This window comes from Catharus ustulatus, chromosome 2, assembly GCF_009819885.2.
Source record: "Catharus ustulatus isolate bCatUst1 chromosome 2, bCatUst1.pri.v2, whole genome shotgun sequence".
NCBI classification, from domain to species: Eukaryota; Metazoa; Chordata; class Aves; order Passeriformes; family Turdidae; genus Catharus; species Catharus ustulatus.
Genome location: NC_046222.1, coordinates 3,765,640 through 3,788,532, shown reverse-complemented (window position 1 = coordinate 3,788,532; position 22,893 = coordinate 3,765,640). Strand labels below are relative to the sequence as shown.

Here is a 22,893-nt window from a genome sequence, read left to right as displayed (position 1 = left end):
CTCCTCCAAAGGATTCTGGTACTTCAATAAATTATTACTTTCCTGCATTCCTGTTTGCATAATAGGCCTGTGGCAATTAAACCTTACCCCATTAACTTCTGTATACGGTGGGTAAAATACCCTCTCTTTTTCTTCAGAATAGAATTATAATGACTTCATCATGTTTCATTAAAAAAATAAAGTATTTTTTTCACATCAGGACCCCATTTTTCTCTTTTGCTGAGTGGCTCTGTGTAGTCTGAGCTGCTGAACATTAGGTCTGATAATGCTGATTTAGGGGGGTCATATGGCAGGACCAACTGCTTCAGTCAAGAAAAAACAAACTATTTGCTCTTGGTCTTAAAGCTGTTTCTCGCTCGCTGAGCAGCCTAATAATTACTATTTAGAGGGAAATCTTCTGGTTTGAGGAATAGCAAAGGGTTGTTGAGGCTCTGATGGCTGTAGAGAACAGCAGTGCCTGTGGACGTGTGCTCTGGAGTACAGAAATGCAGTTCCAAGACCAGCTTGGAAAAAAATGACTGTCCTTTGTGTGAGTATTAACAGCATTATAAAATTAAACACAAATAATTACAGTCAGTATATCCATACTAACAGTGGAGATCTGTGAGGACCAGGTGAACACACCCAGCTCATTTCAATGGTTTCTTTAAACTGCTGAAACACAGTAGGAACAGTCACAAGTTCATTCACTGCTACACAGGTGATGGTGAGGAAATGAAGGGCAGGAACTCGAAGCTGATGTACCCTTGTGGAGGGCATGCAAACCAGTGGATTCTCAGACTCTGTGGAAACTTTGAGATTGAACACCATTTGCTGGGACTCCCTAAGGATGCCAGTACCATTTTTAGGACCTGAACAAGTGCTCTGTAGGGTGCCACCTGTCCAAAGCCCTAAACACAAATTCTTACACTCCAAGAGCTTGCCCAAGGGAGGAGTCAAAGAAAAAAGACTTTAACCTTAGCCAACCTTCCTAAACATCCATGTGGCCCCAAATCTTGACTACAGAAGCCAGTGATTAATCACCAGCAGAGGAGTCTCCTCATTCTCTGCTCATGTTTGCTACAGGACAATTGGAGATAAGACTAAATCAGAGTGAGCTTTAATATCCCATTTCCTGAAACTGAGCCAAGACCCCAGTCCTGTGTCTTGAAGTCTCTGTTGCTTTCATATTCCTATCTGCAGGTGAGAGCTGTGCTTCCTGCCTGCTCCTGGTGGATAATCACCCAGCAGAGTGCAGGTGCTCCTGTAACCCAGCCTCTCCACTCTGAATAGGCTCATCAGCAGCCCTGAGACTCGACAGCTCATCAAATTGCTCATTCTAAACAGTGAAGCAGAGCACATCTGTAGGGTACCAGCCACATTTTTCATGCTGAAATTTGCCTCCAGTCCTAGAGTAAATTGAGTATTTATTCAAAATTTTCTTGCTCTGTATTCTGTGGAACGCGCTCTTATCGCTGCATTTAAGCAGCACTTCAGAATGAATTCCTATCTTACATAATTGAAATGGTCCCATTGAGTAAGGCAGTAGAAACGAAAAGAATCTCTGATATTCTTAACATTAGAAAACAGGAGGAAGAAATACAGAGAAAAAACCCATTTCCATATATTTTTTTCATTCCTGTTTTAGTGAATTTTTCCAAAGGAAGTATTTGAGTTATATTTCAGGATTTCACATACATGTTCCACGCAATCATTTTCTCTGAAATTTGTCTCTGTCTAAATAATTCCTCTCTCTTCTGAAAGATCTTACTACACCTTCTGTAGTAATTGCAGGAATATTTACTCTGCCTCTAAGATTATCAAAGGCCACAATATGTTCCAAGGTTAACTGCTCTTATTATCTTCACCAGAACATTAGATTTAACTGGTTTTATTATTTACAAAAGAGAGCATTAATTCCCATAATGGCAGTTACTGCAGTGCCATATTTAGTTACTAGGGTATTGCAAATAAAACCTCTGGCCTGCACTGACAGAACTTTACTTTCTGTTCAAATTAGAGGTAATTCTATACCAACAAAACAGAGGTGTAATTACAAATCTGAAAGTGCATCACCCTCTGTTGATACCTGAGTAGTGCACTCTCTAAAGTTTTGCAACTGACAGTTATGAGATTTTGTAAAATACACTGTTGGGATTTTTAATTACTTTTTTTTCCCTTATGATGTCAGAACCTGCACATAGGGTGCAGCAGGTATACTGTATTTTTAAATTATCACTCTGCAGGAAAGAGGTCCAGAAACTTATTTCTAAAATATCCAAACCATTTCCTGATTTCACATAATTTCTTATCTCTCCAAACTGTGTCTTTATGAAAAGCACTTACAAAAGAACTCTACAGCCAGTACTGAACAATTCCCACTGTGTCTAACCCTAATTTTAGATCGAAAATGTGCCTTAATGACTTAAATATTATTCTTAAATTCTTAATTTTACATGGGACTATATGAGAACAGTGTTTGAATTACCTGCCAGTGATGAGGAAGAACAAAGTGAGGATGACCAGGAGAGTGAATCCACCAACAGCAGCAGTGGCAATTACAAGAATCTGTCCCTGCTCTGCAGCCATATCAGAAGCTGAAAGAGAAGCACAGAAAAAAAGAGGTTGATGCTCCATCCATCACCCAGGGATTCTGCAGAATGGCTGAAATAATTTCAATGGTCAAATGTTGCAATTTGTTTTTGATGTTTTCTCTGTTCTTAGCAAGGGTATTGGATGCAAACGTGTCTGTGGAGTGAGAAACCATAATCCATGTCTCAGCTAGGGTGGAAGGGAGAAAATCACAGGTTTATAAAAGGAGGATTTGTCACTATCAGAATTTGCAATTACTAAAGTTTGAACATGACAGGATTTTGGACACAAAACCGTTTTTCTTCCTTAGCTTCATTTATCTTAATCCTGCACCTAATTCAGAAGTTCTCTCCATCCCCCTGTGCCAGTGAGGTCAGCAGCAGTGCTGGCTATGTCAAGATGCTAAACTGGGTTTAGGAGGAAGCAAAGCAAAAACCCCACACCTAATGTGTAGCTTCACACACTCTTCAGCATGTCTGGTGCTCAGTTTCATTGTCACAAAATACATACAGTTTATGATAAGATGCTTTATCATAACATCATTAGCAACTCTGTAGTTGAGAAAAAGTCTTATGCCTCTTGTTTTTCTCTTTGCTTTTTGTAAGATGTTTAGGAGTTAAAAAAGATCACCTGAAATTATTCAGCCACTGGACACTTCCTACTTTTGTTAATTTATTGTGCATAATATTAAATCTTTACATTGAGAATTTACCTACTTACAGTGCAGGTGGTCCTCACTGTCCAAATACTATATGAGCAGAAAAAAATTAGGCTCATTGTTTTTTATCTTTTTCCCATCTTGTGACTCTGAAGTTTTATTTATTAAACCCTGTTACACTTAAACATTTACACCTCATGACACTTACCCAATTCTTACTATTTCCATGGGAAATAAAACATTGTTTTGAAAGAAGAATAAATAATTCTATTCAATTACTTCTGAAAACAGGAGTAAATACAGAAAAAGAAATAATTTTTACATCAGGGAAGCAATTTTGATTTGGGAAACTTTCAAACTGTTCAATAAGCAAAATCTTCAGCTTTCTTTAGGCATCAGGTGATTAAAGCTTAGGGGAATCACCTAGGCTGCTGCCTAGAAAGCTCAGCAGGCAATATTCTCACTCTGCAGCTGTTGAAGCTCAATGCAATGCACACATTGCTATCCAAAACTTTCCTAGAAAGGCATTTGGCTTCTGAACAATATTTGTGTATGGTTTAAAAACTCATGGTGTCAACTGGCTTTGTAAGAGTAGCAATGCAAATAAAAACAATAGTAGCTGATGTCAAATTTTCAGCAAAACCAACTTTTAGATTTCTGCCATTCTGTCCAAACAATTTGATGGAAGTATACATACTTGTGATCAGACAAGTTAAATATACACATCTTCCAATAAATGATGGAGCAAATATTGACTGAACAGTTAAATGATATCTGGTGATGTTATGAGAATGGATTCCAGCTCTGTGTTACCTTCCACAGGCTCAGGTTTAGTTGGAAAAATGCAATATAACAAATATCATGCCACACAAGTAACAATGCAAATGATGAATACCATTTTCAGACTAGTGGGAGCTCTGCTAAATGTGGCAAAGATTATTAAAGTCAGACAAGGTTTGAAGTTAGAGAAGGTTTCAGAGAAGTCTTTCTTGCCCATCTCTGCAGTGGAAAGGAGAAGAAAAACTGCAGCTCTCCTTTTGTTTTTAATAGGAAGAAAATACGTGCAAAAATAGTGAATTTGGCAGGATAAAAGCAAACCACGAGCTCAGATGAATTAGCTGTGATTTTCTTCATCAGACATTCACTGCTAAGACCAACAAGCCAGGAATTTCTTGATGCAAATGTAGGGGCTGACTCCATGGTCCCAAGAAGCACCTGCACTCACATTAACGAAGGGAAGAAATTCAAAACTGACTCAAGTTCTTTCTACCTGTAAGCAATACAATTTTTAGCTGAGAGTGTACCTACTTTAAAAATCATAATTCTGTTTCTCTTGTTTGTATTTTAGAGGCCAGAGTCAAATACATTAGGATTTTTAAAAATGCAATTAGATCACTAAAAGGAGCTTTCAAGCCTGAAACTTCCACATGAGCTTAATTTACCTGTCAGATAAAAATGTCAAATGACAGACAAGTATAATTAGAAAATGTGGGTTTGTTAAAAACTGACAGAGAGGCAGGTAAAAATGGAAGTGATCCCTCAATAAAATCCATGAAGTCACAGTGCAGTGAACAACTCACATATAAACACATGGTATGCACATACATCACTTATCACATACAGGTAAAAAGGTTCCACAAAAAACTGTTTAGGCAGTGAGAAGACAGTAATCAGGGACTCTCAATACCTAGAATTTTTTACAGCATTTTGCCACTCTAAATCAAATTCTACATGTCTCTCAACCTCTGCTCTTTTCTCATTTCTCCAGCCTTCTCTTAAGGTAAAGTTCAAGCTGTAAATACTAGGAGCTTTAATTGTTTCTGTTGTGCATGTTCCTGAATATTTTTTGTCATTTCCTGGTTTTCCTTATTTTTCCTGTGTCTGTGACCCTATGTTTCTCCTCAGAACTTCTTGATTATGCAAGACAGAAAAACTCAGTTTAAAAAACAACTATGGCAGATAGCAAAGTCAAGCAAGATCCTGCAACCTCATTTCATCCGTTTGTGTGTACATATGAAAGTGCTGCATTTAATCACAGAAGTATACAGCATTTTTTTCCAGAATCAGCATTCCTATAGCTGAAATCAGTATTTTGTTGTCTCAGTGCTGTCCAGGGCACCTCAATTTTATCATAAACCATGAGCAGAGCTAAGTGAGCTTAGCACCCCCCTAACTGGACTTAGTCTGGAACTATGTCTCAATCCCTCTACCTGTCTGCTCAGTAAGTTCATTTGGACACTTAAAGAAAACACTTTAAAAATGAGTAGCTAAGACAAGGAAAAGGGAGAATTTATGACCTAACCAAGATCAGTTTCAGTAGCATACTGCAGTGTTTGGGTGGCAAAACTCTTCAAGAACATTTTACCTGCAACTGATGTGACTAGTCAAAATTATTTTAAAACTGCAGTATGGATTGTATGTGCACCCAGGAGCTTATTATCCAGATAAACTTCTCACTGCCACTGCTCTTTATGCTTAACTCATGCCATATGCCTGAAATGACACTTGTGTTTCTAATTGCATCATTCCACCTTCCTTGCTTAATACCATGCCCAGAAATCCCTTCTGCATCCAGCCTGGTTTCAGTTCTGCCCCTACAATCCACATTTTACATCCATGCCCTGTCTCATCTTCTCCCTAGGTTCTTCATCCAAATGTATGGAGGAGGAACTACACTTTCCCTTCCCTCTGGGCTGAAGGGAAATACCCTGAGGCTTACTCCTTTCCTCACTGGGCACACTGGAAGAAATGGTGCAGATGTTTTAGTCACAGCGCAAGAAGCTGAAAAACAGAGAGAATTTTTTGGCTCTGCTCCTTCTTTGAGCAGATTTCTCCGAAACATTTTACAAGTTTGTGCATTTGGTATTAAAGAGCCCTAATGACAGCTCACTTCTGTCTCTCAGCTACATCCCTTTGTTACTTCAATGTGACATCTATCAGGCAGCACACTCTCCAGCAGACTGAAAGATAAAAAAGTGACAAAAAGACAGCCAGACTGATAACAGTGAGTAGCTGTAAGACAGATAAGTGTGGACAGTGAGCACTGGAGCTCTACCAGACAGGAACAGGCTGTCAGGGGGATTTACAAGGCATTGCAAACAACAGTGATTAAGAAAAACATGTAAGAAAAACAGAAAGTCTCATCAGGGCAACCTTTACCTTTCCACAAATGAAAATGCAGTTCCTGTGCAATTCCTGGGATACAGTGAGCTGATGGTGTCCAGTCAAAGGGGAAATGAGAAGGCCAAGGAAAGGTGATCTCAAAAGGGACTGTGACTAGCATAAGAATGTAAAACTCTTTTGTTCATCTGAAAAGCTTTCTTCCAAGTGTTTTCCTCTAACATCCACTTCCTGGCCAGGGGATACATGGAAAGCCTGTGCAGGCAGTTCCAGATCTGAACAAAGATGTTGCTCTTGTTTAGGAAACACAGAGGAAAAGTGAAGTCTCTGGGTTCTCTGCACACACACAGTAGTGCACTCAGATAGACCAAAATCCAATGTGAACAGCAAATGACTGAAAGTATTAAACATAGCAAGGAAATATTTAAAGATTAAAATGAGACATTCTTTGGTATCCAGTGCTGACTAATACTGAATGAACAGCAGGATAAGGCAGAGGTGGGGAGAGATCCAACAAGAAGTTTCTAAACATGAGATATGTGTCATCTGATTTGTTTTGTTTCAACAAGGAATTCGATTTACTATTGTCAAAATATAAAACATTTAAAAAAACCACTCCCCCCCCCCCCCCCCCCGAAAATCTCCATTTTGCATTGGTAATGCAATATAATTTCTAAAAATCCTAGGGATGGCTTCTCTGTCATGGCATGAACCAGGGCCTGTGCTTAAATCAGTAGTGGACCTGCACTGGAATCAATGATCCAGGACCCTTTTCTTGAGCTTTGGAGTTCTAGAAAGAAGGGAGTCACATCTGGTAGCAAATCCAAAACAGGCTGATTTGAGGATGAAAAGTTAAAAGTAGATTTTGTGGATGTGGGAATAGGGAGAAGAATGTGAAAATTCAGCAGAATTTTCTGGCAAGACACAAAAATCAATTATTTTTTCACAGTCCTCAATTTTATAGAACACCTGATCAAGTATTCCATTAGCATTTCTGAAATGTTTAGGGTTTTATTGTTAATAATTTAAAGTATACAAAGTCTGCATTGCTTTTGGACTAAATATCACCATGTGCTCACAATTTATCACTCTGTTCAGCCCAAGCACAAGTCCATATTGCATAAAATGTTACTTTGTCCTTTAGGTCCCTTCCAGAACAAGCCAATCATTCCACTTTCATATTGTTTTTTCCTAGTGATGGGAAGGCTGAGGAGGAAAATAAACTTGGTTTTAGAACAAGCCCTGCTTTGGCATGAAAACTGCCTAAAAGCTGTAAATTGTTCAGTATTTTTCAAATTCCTCAGGACAGAAGGACATCTGAGGTAATGTTAAAAAAAACCCACTTCTCTAGGAAAAAGAAATGGGGGGGTTTGAATAATTAATTAGAAAACGCTCAACAACAACAAAACCAACCAACCAACAAAGGTATTCCAAAAACAGCTGGTTAGAAGAGAAGGGAAAAAAAAAACCAGAGAGGGTAACAGTCAGAGATTAAAGGATCTCTGCCCTAGGAAAAATGTTTTTTTATTGTCAGAACACATTTTATTTTCTGTTAGGAAGGACCAGAGTGTTTTTGTGGTGACTCAGATAGCTGGTAATTCTGACAGATAAAAGCAGGAACTGCAAGTGAGTTTTATGCTCCAATTTAAAGCCCCTGCAGTGGCAGCTGTGTGTATGAAAACCTGCCAGCTTTGCTGGGAGAGTTTTACCTGAAAGGTGCTGAAAATGAGACTGAATACAATGGCAACAAGAAACACAGGCACAAGTGGTGGTTGCTGTGCTTTGGAAAGGTTTCACATTTCCCAGGTGCAGCCTCTGAGCTTTAAAAGGGGGAGAAATGTCTCACAGCATCCATTCATCCATCCCTGCTTCTTTGAAGAGAAGTTTTCTGTGTATCTTAGGTAACTTCATTTCCTATCACAAAGAAAATACAAATCTCACTCTTTTGGATGCTCCACTTGTTTGTCTTTGCAACAGAGTTCAACAACAGAGCTCCCCAAGCTGTGGCTGCCTCAGTCTGTGGGTCAGTAAGAGAGGTGCTTCCCAAAAAACCACATCAGCATTAATAACTAACTTCTTCCACAGGTACTGCAGATTTGGTCTTCTCTCTCCCTCATGCACCACCTTTAGCAATCAGACCAAAATGTTTTAGTGTCCTGGTAATGATGTGTCTATTTTATCCTTTATAATTGAAAGGACACAGGAAGTGTTTCACCCAGTACACCAGAGAAGGCAGGACACTGTCCTGCCAAAGGACAGTATGTTTTAGGACATTGATATACACATCTCACAGCTGATGAATCATTAATTTTCTATAATTAGTCTATAAAAGAAAAAACCCTAATTTTTGATTGCTGGCTTTACTGCTATCTATTAACAAATTCTGTCAACATTCAAGGAGGGTGAAGGGAATAACCTTGGAGGTTTACATGAACTGGTCTGGAAATCCTTCTCTACTGTAACATGTTCAACTGGCAGAGAGCTGAAGGATGTTGCAAGCTAGGGTCAATTAAGGAGGATTTTTATCAAACACATGACTTACAATATTTTTTGTTATTTCCATGGGAGTGTTGGTTGATACATTTTCTGTTCACAACACAGAATTTTAAAACACTCTGTTCTTCCTAGTCTTCTCATGAAAATGTTACTTTTGAGTTAATCAAATTCTAATTGAAAGTGCTCAAAAAGTAATTGCAAAAGTGGAATTTTCACCAAGTAACTTGTTTCTAGCAAGCAGAGATGGAGGGAGCTGGAATTGTCTGCCTTGGCCTAATATTATTTGCTATCCTTCAGAAAAATTGAGAAAAATGTATATTAAAAAAATCGGAAAATTTTCACCTGAGCTGCACACTGCCAGAATAGTAAGTGATGAAGAGAGATTCCTACACAGCTGGACTAGGACTGGTTTGTAAGACAGATGCAGGCCAGCAAGGGCAAATTAACATTTATGGGTGCTGACAGAACCAAGTAGCCCAAATCTCAACATAACTCTCCCAAATCTCTCTGTGTAATTTTTAGTCAGCATCTTGAAATACTTGAAAACCATTGCTGTATTCCATTTATTCAGCTATATGAAACCATGTACTAGCTTAGCAGCAAGTGCATAGACATAGAAGTAAAAGAAATAAGAATTATTGGGAGATCAGCTGTGTTAGGTCTGTTTATGGCATCATAGAGAGATTTATTTTCTAGTTTATTTCAGTATCAGGTTCACCTTTGATGTTGTACTTCAAAAAGAATGTTAAAATTAAGCTCACCATGCAGCCCAAGAGTCAGCTGCATCAATGCACTGAGAAGGAGAAATGGGGCTGGGATGGAGTAAGGGGAATGTCACTTCCAGGAGATTCCCTCAATACCAGTGAGGAAAATGTCACTGGAGCCACAGTCTCCCTGATTTAGATGGGCAAATGACATTTTCACAATGTGAAACATCACTGAGGTTCAAATACTATTTTCTTTTTACATTAATTAAGCCTCCTAGTTATTGCACCAGAAGATACAGACAAGATCTACCGAAATTCTTGAAAGCACCCAAGTGCTCAACTCCTATTCAAACCAATTGACTTAAGTACCCAGAAATTTTTAAAAAGTCCAATTAGGCATTGAGCACTTGGAAATCTATCCCTGATTGATTTTTGCAATAGAAGTTAAGAAGCAATAAAAATGGAACACAAATCCCTGGGTGCTCTTGTGAGCACTTACATAGTTTTGAGTCTGTACATTAGCTTAAACAACTTGAATTCTAAAACACTAATGAAAAACATGGTATACATAATTGGCTAATTAAAGTAATTTAATTAATAAGTGTTTTAGTGTTGTATCTACTACACTAATTTCTTCTCAAATACATGTAAGTACCTTTTTTCTATGTTTCTTTGAACATGGAGGGCAACACACAACAAATACAAAAATGTTCAGAGTGTGAACATCACACATGAAGCCTTTTTGCATATTTTGTAAGAATAGGAAGGCTTCTTGCTTCTTAGTGGCAAATTTAGTAGGTTTAATAGATAGAAATTTCTATATGATAGAAACTAAAGTTTTCAGTTTTTTATTTGTGGAGTCTGGGAGCACTGACAGCTACAGAGTGAAAAGTCCATCACTGGGAGCTTGCAGACTTAGGGACTTGGCTAAGGGTATTTCTAGATGTCAAGAGGCAGGACTTCTGTAAGGAAAGAAAGGATCAGGGAATCCTAGAGCATCTTAGCTTGGAAGGGACCCATAAGGAAATTTTATGGAAGAGAACATTCCTTCGGCTGCAGCACTGGGATAACATTTCCATGTGTTGTTGTAAATCCAGAACTGTGAGTCTGAGGCTTGTTTTTTATCTCATAGCATTGGTCACTTTGTGATAAACAAATGGTATGGGTTCAGCCATTCAAACTCCCAATGTCTCACTGGTTTAGAATTAGATGCTACTTCTATTATTTTTTTTTTCCTTCAGTAAAACTTACTTTCATCTCCAGTTTCAAATTCAAACTTCTGGCTATAGCCGCTGTATCCTGCTGCCGTCCTGACTCTGATATGAAATATATACTTGGTGGCTGGCTTGAGACCTGTGATGATAACACTTGGAGCCTTGGACCTTGTGGAGGAATAGCTGAGCTGCTCATGCTCCTGAGGGACAAAAGAGGGAAGAAATGATATCAAGTTGAGTTGAACAATCTTTGCAAAAATGATATAACAGAACTGAAGCTCCATATTCTTCTCACAAATGTAAAAAGCGCTTATAAAAGGAGGTGTAGGTATGGATTTTTGTACTTTGGTTCTGTGCTATAGTCAGAATGATATGGCCTTGAGTTTAGATTTCAGGTTTTTTGTCTTTAACCTTGCATACACACAGGTTTTTGTGACTTGGGTTAGCAACCAACCCAACCATAGTCAAACCAACATGAATTAGTACAAGAACTACATTCACAAAAGAATGGCAACTAGAATGGAAGCTCATCATTTTTGCACAATGGACAAACTAGGAGGTCAGTAAACACTACCAAGCTGCAAAATAAAGATGTGGGAGTATTCAAATACCCGCTACTCACTTCTACCCGCAGGTAGTGCCAAAATGCCGGCGCTATCCGTGGGTAGACCTGTGGGTAAAAGAAAATAGGAATTAACTTTTTCTTTAAAGCCTGTCAACTTCGAGCATGGTTCAGCTGCCCCACTGCTGCTGCTGAGCTCAGTGCCTCTTTCCAGGTAGCTTTAATGCAGTCATACATGGAATTCACTTTGAAACTCTGTAAGTAGAATACTCTGTGCAAAAGTCCTCTGTTAATCTCCTTGCAGTTGATCCCAGGCAACTGTTGAGAATTCCTGGATGTCACCGAGATCCCTCAGAATTATGGTCTCTGGGAATTACCCCTGCAGACCAGGTGCTCTAGTATGGAGACCAGAAACATCAATTTCTGTGCTTTGACTGAGTGCTGCTTTGCTAGACAAGTCTTGGATGATGCTTTTACGTGAGAGGATGACTTGGAAGAAGAACATTTATTCCCTGTCATTAGTTACTTGATAAACCAGTAATCTGTAATATTTTATGCGCTGCCTTAAGGCTAGGTTTGCTCCCTTGGAGCAGGATTTGTCTCCAAACTGAGCAGGAATGTCCTTGGCATGTGCTTAACAGTTCAACTGTGACACCCACAGGGCACCATATACATTTATTATACCATGCAGTGATATTAGAGCAGGTGTAAGTTATTCAAAGGGTGCTTCCAGCCTGTTCAGAAGGAAATCTAGCTCATAGAAGAGATATAACCAAGAGAGAATTAGGTTTCAGTCAGATTCTGTTGGACTGTTAACCTCTTCTCAGCAATATGCATGCACCTTTTATATAAAACAAACAGTTTTTATCAAACAGGCTGAGTTAACTTCAGCCATGTGTCACAAATGCACAGGGCAGCAGGTGGATCACTATTCCCCCGGCAGGAATACAGGGAGATGGCTGAGAAAACCAGATTACAAAACAAACACACAGAAGCAACCTCATGATTCTGTTAAGGGAAGGAGCAGGAGGAAGGCAACAGTGATCAATATAAAAAAATAACTGCATTTCACTTGTGCTTCAAACAGTGGAAGTAATTTGAGAAACTACTGTAAGAGGAAGTATGAATTTTTTCTACAGTCTGTTACCAAAATTTGAAGCTGTGAGGAGCAGGTATTTAAACTCAAACAGCAGGATAAACTGTACATGTAATGTTATGTATACAGACTATAATTAATACATCACCTAATTAGTTCTTTATAAGACTTCTCCCAATTACTTGAAATGTTGTAACTTCACTTTGAACAGATTAATGGATTTTAGGCATACTTTAATGCATTTCAGAAAAAACCTATTTTCTTTTGACAGAAAGCCTACTTGTTTGAGTGACAGGTGTTTTGTTTTTTATTTCCTGGTTAAGTTTTTGTGACTTCCTGTGAAGGAAAGATCTTGGAAATCTGCACTGCAGGTTATGTAAGCAGCAAATATTTGTTTTATACAGGTGTAAGCATGATTCAAAGTGCCCTGTCATGGCCCATAGATGGCAGTGATTTTATACTCTGGAATGCTCTGGAAATTTTTATTGAGGCTCTGTAAGCTAAGGAAGGGACCAGCAGCACATGAGGGATTGCACTGTACACTGTAATAGTTGCAAGCTGTTTCCTTTCCCTAGACTACCTCACTGCTTGAAATCAAGTCCTAGCATTCAACAATGTACTGCTTCTTCTGACCTGCTGGAGAGATTGCAGAAAAAACCTGATGGAATTGTAAAAGGAAATAGGGTCTTTAAGAGGAGGATGGAAATGGAAATTTTATCAAAAAATCAGTGGAGATTCCCCAAGATCCAGTGACAAGATTTACTCCCTGAAGCCTGCAGAAAAAAGCCAATGGCAGCAAAAAGTGGGAAAGACATTTTAAAAACACACAATCTGAGCTATATATATGTTATTACAGGCTAACTACTGCTTGTGTAAAACATAAATTGGGGATACACTGGCTCCATAGCCAGGGGTGTGGACAGGTAGGCAGCAATTAGAGTTCATTATTTGTAGTTGGTCAAAGATGATGAGCGTGACAAGGGATGTGATGGTGACGTTTAATCAACAAAATGGGTCTCTCTGGAGCAAACAGCATCCTCCTGAGGGGCAGCCATTGCTGCCTGTCCCTTCTGGAAGGTATTTTGGCCACCTCCAGGGGGTGTTTGCAGGAAGCCCTGAAGGGTTTCTTCTTCATGCCCTCCCCTCTCCTTTCTTTCTGCAGCCTCTCATGCCATCCATCCCACAGACTGAAAAATGATGTCTGGGAGTACACAACCTTAAAAGTAATAGTGCTGTCATATGAGGAAGGGGGCAAGATTTGTTACTGCACGTGAAATAGTGCAAAGGGAACCTGTCACCTTGGTCTGAGAACAAACTTCAAGAGGCTTGAGGAAAAAGTTGCTCAAACTCAAGACAAAATGATTCATAGCTGGAAACTTCCCAGGGCTGGAATGTTTTGCACAAAGAATTCAGCCTTTTAGGACTGGATTCATGCATAAGAAGTGTCTCCAAAAGTGGATGCCTTGCCATTATTCCTTTCTCTTGACAACTGATCTGCAGCCTACCTGAAAAGCCAGAGCTTTCCACAGAGATGGCTCTCAAGGCTGGCCATGATCTGGCCACTCCTTCTGCCATGATCTTTCCCAGGAAGGCTGAAGATGGACTCAGAACAGAAAAATACAATTCTAGTCTGCACAGAAGTATTGGATGCTTTGTGTTATTCTTGCTTAGGCCATATGCACCCACTTTTGCAGGGATTTTGTGTTAAAAAATCAATTTTAAACTGAAGGACTTAAATGTGCTTCCGGGATGTTAGTGCATGCTTTTCCCAGATCCTGCTTTCAGTTTGTGGCAAAATATAGATAAACATCAACCCACCCATCATGCACCCTATTTTTCCATCAAAAGGAAGCAGATTTTGTGTGCTAGAAGGATCTATCTCTTGTGATAGATTTCTGACCTAGACAGTGACAGGGCCAGAATCAATGGGAAAGGTCAAGGACTACATTTGTTCTGTATTTGATAAGTACAGAGGGCTACTACAAAATCTGCAAAATAAAACATAAGTTTAACTGATATTGCTGCACCTCCCACGGCCCAAAAGAAGTAAGTTAATATATAGTTATGTATGGTTCAGTGTTCACAAAAAAGAAAAGGGACACAAGAAATTCTCTGACCCTTTGCATCAGTATCAGAGCGGCATTTGTGATCCTAAGATGGCAAAGGACTCACAAGAAGCAGTTCTGAGAATGCAGGGGTTAAACACGAGTTAAAGGAGTCTATCTAATATAATAAACTCATACAACTATGAGACACAATCTGATATGAGGAAATTCATAAGATCTCTTCCATAGCCTACTGCAAATTTATCTTGGTGAAAATCTGTAATTAAAACGTAAATATAACCCAAATGCAAGCTATGCCAGTGTTATTACACAATGCAATACTAAGTCTTTGACTGCCTATCTAAGTTAAACAGAATTATATTATGAACTTTGAAAATGCTATCTCTGTTTCTAAGGAAATTGTATTTTTCTTATTGTTTGTATGATTCTTCTTGTAAATGGATTCAGTTCTGATTATGAGGGACAGTGTTCACAAATCCATGACAGTTTGCTCTGTGCATGAACAGGAAAACCTTTCAGAATCAAATTCTTTTCTGCAGCCACCTCTGCCTGTCTGAATCTGTATCTATCCTAATTTCATACTTGGCTTTATAGATAAGGCATTTTTTCATATCTATAGAAACAGACTGGCTGAGTGGAAGGCACAATGGTGCTAATGGTCTAAGACTAGACAACCTAATTTAATGGAGTAGTACCATCAGAGGATAAATATTAATGAAATGCTTTTTCTGCTTTTGCAGTGCAGCAGATTAGCAGTCAATATCCAGATGTTCTATTATTCTGATGATTAGTACCATTTTTCTCACACACTTAAAAGAGAGGGGCTTCCCCAATAACATTAACAATTATAAATAAATAGATAAACTTTCCCATGCCACACCTGTCTGAATAAATTGCTCTCTAATTTTATCCCCACCTTAGTATGGAGGAAAAGAGCATAGAAATGAAGTCTTTGTGGACACATATCAGAAAAATATTGATAAAGGCTAACCAAAATGTGATGACCTTTAATCACTATAGACTCCTATGGCAAAGTGTTTCCATTCTGATGTTGTAGGTAAGAAATAGATTATACATCTCCACACCTTTAGTGCAAAAAAAAATCAATAGAAATTAAAGCTGAAATGCCAAATTTTGCTTGTAGTGCTGCAATAACCCTTAAAAGATTAACTTTACCAGTAAAGCACTGATAAAATCCTGACACTTTCAGGCATACAAGATTTGTCACCATTAATACTTGAGAGGCAAAAAGAGACATGGCTCAAATAATTTAGAATACATAATGGGAGCTATATACTCTTAGTCTAGTTTAATTATGAATGACAATGGAGGTATTCAGCTCATTCAGTGTCACAAGTAACAAAAGTCTTCTTAAACTGACCCTAGAGAAAGGAATTTCCAAACCTTCTGCCAGCTAAAAGAGACTTATTGCTCCCACAGCTTTCAAGAGTGTTTTTGTGCAGAAAGAATCCAGGGAGAGTAACTGAATTTACTATCAGCTGTTTGCAAACACATTTTCTAGTTTATATCTATTGTCCTGCAACATGAAAATTCTGTATTAAGCCACAAGAATCCTGCCTGGCCTTTTCAGAGCACTGTCATTTAACTGAAAGAAGTACTAAGAGAGATTAAATCTGTATACCACAGGGACCAGCTCTTTATCCTGTACACTGAAGCCAAAACTGAGTAAGTACCACATTAAAGTAAAGAAGATTCAGAGTTTCATGGTTCAGGCACTATAGATGTTTAAATAAAAGCACCAATAATAAACAAGAATTTTTATGAGACCATTTGGTCACATCTTTCCTCTTTCCCAGATACATCAGTCTGAGGAACACACACAATGTGACCTACAGAGGAAGTATCATTATTTTAAAAGAATGACCATGATTCTGGAAGACAGCAATTTTTACTGATCATAGCTCTCCAGTGTCCAATGAAATCTCCAAATTCTTCTTTACTTTTCCCATGGGATCAGCTATGCTGGCACGCCACAGTCACCTCAACTTTATTGCTGTGCTAGCCCATTAGGATAACACAGTAGTTAATTATTAGGTATAGTCATTAATTGATTAATCAGTTCAAACAGAATCTATTAAAGACAAATAACATCAAACTAGTTTGTACTTACTCTCTGTGATCAATAAAAACAGAGTCCCCACAGCTCTATTTTATAGAAACTGCCTCTGATTAATAGACCATATATTCCTCTCACAACTAATTTCCCCCCGATAATTCTGAAAAAGTATTTTCTTTCTTTACAATAAAATATTTTCATAATCCAATTTCTGAATGCCTGTTGCCTCTAGTCATAGCACATTTGTCACCTTACACAGATTGTTGTAGATAAGGACTAATTACACTGAAATCAATAAAATTAACTACACCTAACTCAGTGTCTGTCTTTGAAAGCTTCTTTATATTCACTAATTTTGTGTGTGATTTTCTGCTAGAAAACTGTTTTGACCTACAGTACATCAATTAACAGGAATGCTGGCAGAAGATTTTAGAGGTTCAAAAATGTGCTTCTAACATTAATTATGGATTGCAATCTGATCAATGGGATTGGATAAATTTTTAGTGCAACAGAGTGATAAGAAAAATTACAGTAAGAGAACTAAAAGATATAATTTAGATTCTTAAAAAAACACTCTTCCTAAAACCCCTTGTATCTCTGGTTTTCAGCTGAATCACAAACTTGAAGTAAATTTAGAAAAGTGATTGGGAAGATCTGAGGACCAATCTAAACTAAGTAGAAAACTGTGGCAGTAAAAAAGCAGGGTCGTAGAGAAAATTGCCAATGGCTCAAGTGTTTGTTTCAGAGGAAAATCTGCAGCACTTAAAAGCATCAGCCCCTTGAGGCTGTAACCCTCTCCCTTCCCTCCTCATTAATCTGAGATGTAACAATTTGGGGAGCTGAAACACTCAAGTGTCCTTTACCTGTCTGGCCATTCAATATTTTATATTTTGGTTGCCTGTCAGTCAGCTCTTCACTTTCTCCATATATAAAGTCAACGTGAAAAGGGGAAGAACAGATAACCAATCATAAAGAAAATACAGAAAGGTCAAACCCCAGACAAACTTCATTTTAATTGGATTATATACTTAGGCAGAAATGAGTTGATGTGAGGTGAACCATGAAAAGCAGAAAATTAAATGAGGAGAGAGATGAGGACAGGGGGGCTCTAAAACAATGTTAAAATTCTCACCAGCACAGGGAGGTGGGGGGTGGGCAGAACAAAAGCTGTGTGGTTCACACCCTGGGCCAAGTGGGACTGCCAGGTGTGAAGGCAGCAGACAGGACAGAGCTGATTGTCCTGACAAGGAGATTAAAATGAAATAAAAACAGGCCTGTGCCTTAAGTTAGGGATGGAACAGGGTGCAATCCAGCATATAAAAAAGGCAGCTAGAGAACATGGCCTGAGTTGTCAGATGAGAACAGGTATTAAATTCCATATTTCTGACAGTAATGAGATACTCTGATAACAGTTGTTTGCTAATTAAAACTATTTACTAGTGAAAACCTCTGCACCAGGATCTCCAGAAGTCTCTCTAACTTCTGCATGTGAAAGTGCCAGCCTCTTCAGCTGCCTTGAATACTTTTCTTATTTTTCACTAATTTAAATTTTCTTTTCCAGTTGGAAAGAAGCACGAAGCTACTGCAGGCAACAACTAAATTTCTAATGTGAAAATTCATCTCAAGTAATACTCAAAATTCACCTTAGGAGAGTAAAGCAGAGTTTCTCCGGGGATATCTAATGCTAAGATTTACTTCATAATGATGGAATAAACCTGCTGACAAATACAGCACAATTTTTAAATCCTGAAAATGGGAAGATTAAAAAAGCTTCTGTGACTTTCTTTGCTGTGAAACCAGCCCAGAGAAGTATGGACATACAGGCAGTGGGCTGATTCCCAAGTCATCCCTTAGGTGGATGAGGTTCATAGGTCACAATTCTGAACGAGGTCCTGGTGCCACTGCAGGATTCACACTCAGCGTTGGCACTGCAGGTTCCTTCTTACCCTTAACACTCCCCCAGAGCCCAGCAATCTGCAGATTAGTGTTTTTTTGAATTAACTAAACTTGTTTCATTGTGTTTTACAGCTCATGGACTTTCTTTTCATGAATTTCCTTAATTATTCCTTGAACCAGTTTTGCTTGTGGCCTCCAAAACATCCCTAGGTAACAAGTTTAATTACAAACTGTGTTTTAAAAATACTGTGGGGATGTTTTTTATTAAATCTACTTCCTATTTTATTGAATATATGTCTCTAAGAAATAGTGAATAATAATCAATATCAGTAATATGTTCAGTCAATTTCAAAATATCTGTGTATATCACAGAAACACTACTTCTAGTTACAGATGGGAAGTAGGTCACTGGATAATGAAATATTTAAATTGAAAATGCAAGACCCTGGAAGAAAGATAACAAAAAGGAACAACTTGTGTGATGTGAAAAAAGTCCCAGTCCACACACCTGAAGGTCTCCAAGTTGCTGAGACATGGGGCAGGCAATCTCACACTCAGCAGGGGTAACATCACAGCTGCACACACAGAACTGCTGTGTCCCTTCATGGCAGAGCAAAAATTGTGGTGATTCTATTTCCTGCTCAAGTGTGAAGGCAACTTACATGCAAAGAAGCATCTTACAAGGGAAGTGGAATTTCAGTACAAGAGCAATCATCCAATTTTTCAGAATTCTACAGTGAGGTGACTTGGTACAGTACAGAGTAGCCAGAGCTCTACTTTGACACCCCACCCTCCCCCAGCAAAAACCCTACAAAATAAAAAAAAAAAACCCCTCAAATAACCCTTCCCCCTCCCCCCCAAAAAATCCTAACAACCAACAACATATGTTAAAAGCTGTGAAAATCAAGTGATTCCACCAATCCAAAACCATAGTATGGCACTGAGTCAGCCACACAGAACTCAGCTCTAATAGTGCTGATGACAAATTGGTTTAATTCACCTAATTTCAGAATCCCTACAATATTCACAGGCAGATAGGGCCAGGATTTGGATTAGGGCTCCCTTTCAGTGTTGAATATTTTTTCAGGTTTGTAACAACTTGCTGGGAAATTTTAAGTGCTGTGAGATGTTTGCAGCTCTACAAACACCCTTGTAAAAAAACACATTCTGTACTAAAAACCTCTTGTGGAATCATGCCTTTCTAACTCCTTTATAAGATGTGCTTCAGCCTTTTAGGATGTTGGGGCAGGTAGACTGACTGGGCTTATTTTAAGATTGGTTTAAGCTTAGTTTGAATCTTCTACATAAATAACTTTCAAATTAGAAGAGCAGACTAATGCAGAATTTTCTCCTTTCATTTGCTACTGAATGTTTCCTTGCTACTGAATTTGCCTGACAAGTCCAGAAAAGATCCCTATTGATATACAACAGCTTGAAAACAAATTCAGTGGTATTAATAAAGCTATCACTTTTATTTACGTAGGCAAAATATCTACTTTGATAGATTGAATTGATTCAGATTGCTATTCAGATTTGCTATTCTGGAAAAAAATGACTGAAGTCATTAAGATTCATTTCAGAGCATATGAATGTTAAATGGTAACAAGTCTTTCATATGCTAACTGTGAATACACTTTGGGACAAATACTTCCCTTTTCAAAGAAAATTGGGATTTATAAGGATAGAATAATGCTGACAATATTAAGATATATTTCAACCATCCAACAAAAATCAATTTTGGAGGAAGAATTTTGGCTCTAAAACACGAAGTCTGACATCAACTAACGTTAATCACTGCAATACAAATAATAAATCAGAGGCAAGAGGGAACCTGCTGATCTCTATATAGAGACTGTCTATTGTTTTTCATTATGCAAGCCTCTTCAGATATAAACATATAAACATATGATAGCTATTGAAAAACCACTGAAATATCACATTTTTGGTGTATTTGTGAGCGCATGCATACATCCTTTTGTGTCTCAATGCAGGCAAACAGCAAACATCTATCTTGTAATGCTAACTCAGGAGGGCTGAATTCACCTCTGGTGTCATGACTGTAGTGCAGAACTTGGCAATACATCAACAATAAATGCCACATATTCCTTAAGTTTATGTTTTCTTCAAACACCTCGGTGAGTTAATGGGGTGTAAAGCAAAAACAGCAATCTTTTTTCCAATTAATTGAACATGAATTTCAAGGGCAAAGTCAACCAACTAGTGAGTAAATCAAAAAGCTGATTCTGCACTTTCAAAACTGACAAAGCAAGTTTTTGCTCAATTTTTTTTGGGAAGTGCCCATTTCTGATGTAGCTAACTTCAGCAGAAATATCATTTCTTGTGGTGGCAAAAACAACAACTAGAAAAAACCTGAAAAAATATTTAAAAAATTCACAGATGTCCATACTGTTTTAAAAAGAACTTCCCCAGCCACTAAATAAATTTGTTAATATAATAAAAATACTTATATATACATGAAAAGCAGGTAGTTTGTGCAAGGTCATTGCAAATACAAGATGCATCAACCTGGTGAAGTTCCTACAGCAACATAAATGTGTTTATGAGCAGCAGGTGAATTCCTGCAAAAGACTCTAAAGCTATTAACAGCTCGGTAAGGAGTACATAATAATAGGTTGTTAACTCAGCCATCCCAACAAGCTCATCAAGAAAGGGCACTTTGAAACTATTAATGCAAATACATTAAAAAACTCTAAAGAAAATGAGAGAATTGTAACATTTTGCTTCCCTCAATCAATCAAATAAATATTTGTGGGTTTATTCTAACTAAACTACATGGGAGTTACTGAATAAAGTACAATTTCAGTGCATTAAAACTGGATAATGAAATTATTAATTTAAATTAAAAGCTCCTCTAATGTTCATTTTGATTCCAACAACCACATTCCCACACCAAACCCTTTTGTTTAACACCCAGTAAAGTTATTTTACTGATATTAAACAGGAAAGTAGTGGATTAGTGCATTTAAATAGAGGGGCTCTCCTTAAAAGAGCTTCCTCTTTCCCTCTGGATATTTCTCCCAGACTGACTCTGCTTTGGGGACGCTGCTACTTAATAAAAAAGAGGTTGCTAATATTATGCAGTCAGTGGCTTCATCTTCATTTAATGTGAAAAAAGAGACCATTCAAAGAGGAAAACTAATATCCTGTCCTTTCCTGTGGATAAAGTACAACTGCAGGGCAGTCTTAGAAAAAAAGAGAGAAAAAAAGGAATTTTTTTGGTTTTACTCTTCAAAATGATGCATACCTTTGTACCTCCCCAGGTATCTCCTGAATGCATTGAATATTGCAGGAAGAAACTGTAAATGAAACGATATCTGAACACTCCTTCGTTTAGACAAAGATACACACTCATGTCTCATGTACCTTGATCTAATCTGTGAATCCACCTTTATGACTGCAAATCAACAATTTATGAACAGTAAGTCATTTGTGTATTATGAAAAACACTGCGCTAGCTTCGGTTTTTAAAAGAGTTTGGGCTCATAGGTGATTTTTGAGAACTTTTAAGCTACTTTGTATTTTAAGAGAGCCTAAAGGAAACATTCTGACTGGTTTTAGAGAAATAGAGACCTAGAAATTGGATTTAATTTATAACCAAAGAAGTCACTTTCATTTAGATGACCATCTTTTGGTAGGTATGCTTGTTATATTTAGGTCATTGCTCACAAAACTTGACATTATTTTTGGTAAAAATCTGTTAAATTTTCAAACCCAAAGCTTCATTCCTGAATTTGTCTTAAGGTATCTAAGGCAACTCCAACTCTATTATCATATGCAACTAAAACTTACTGCACCTAAACTCAAAGGTGAACACACTGTAGGCAGTTTATAATAACAAAATTAAAATGCTTTGGGAGTAAATTCTCAATTTTGTTAATTCAGGATTAAAAATTTTAAACTCCTTATGACTTCCTTTTGTGAAACTGATACATTTTCTCTGATGAGAAAGTATTTATTTTTTACAGTATTTCATCAAAATCATCTAAATGTTGTCTTTACCTGAAACTTTCTGCTCTATAAAATAGCTGCTTCTGATTTTTGACCCCACCTAAACACATACTTAAGATTACCACTGATTCCTGAGGTTAACATCATTATTATTATTCTTGCTGTGTCAGTGCACAATTTTGAAAACTATTTTTCCTGAGGTTCAAATGCTGTAATGGATCGAAAAAACCATTTAGTAATTCCTTTTATTAGCAGCCAATCTTTGTCATAAATGGATTTAGCATTCTTAGCTTTATTTGAGGTATGGAACAAGCTGTGTTTGTTGTCTTGTAATAGTTTGCATACCTCCTATGCTTATTCCTATGCCCTTGAAAGCATTTGAAAACCACTTACACAAAACCATTAATACACTTTTCCTGCATTTGTGCAGCTCTTCTAGCAGTTACTGGAATAAGCACTGT

The 22,893-nt window shown here is 37.8% G+C and overlaps 1 protein-coding gene across 6 annotated transcripts in view; it reads right to left on the bottom strand.

The window, feature by feature from the left end:
* Window positions 1-22,893, bottom strand: part of EPHA6 (EPH receptor A6) — a 363,966-nt gene that overhangs the window by 96,270 nt on the left and 244,803 nt on the right. For 4 of the 6 annotated variants that reach the window (XR_004420696.1, XM_033085021.1, XM_033085038.1 and 1 more), the window contains exons 7-9: window positions 11,389-11,436; window positions 10,804-10,966; window positions 2,468-2,576 (exon numbers count right to left, since the gene is read on the bottom strand). Coding sequence is in view for 5 of the 6 variants with exons in the window: in XM_033085021.1 (XP_032940912.1) it covers window positions 2,468-2,576; window positions 10,804-10,966; window positions 11,389-11,436 (320 nt within the window). In the remaining variant the exon portion in view is untranslated. The remainder of the gene's footprint in view (window positions 1-2,467; window positions 2,577-10,803; window positions 10,967-11,388; window positions 11,437-22,893) is intronic. The other 2 variants (XM_033085032.1, XM_033085052.1) reach the window with 1 other exon arrangement.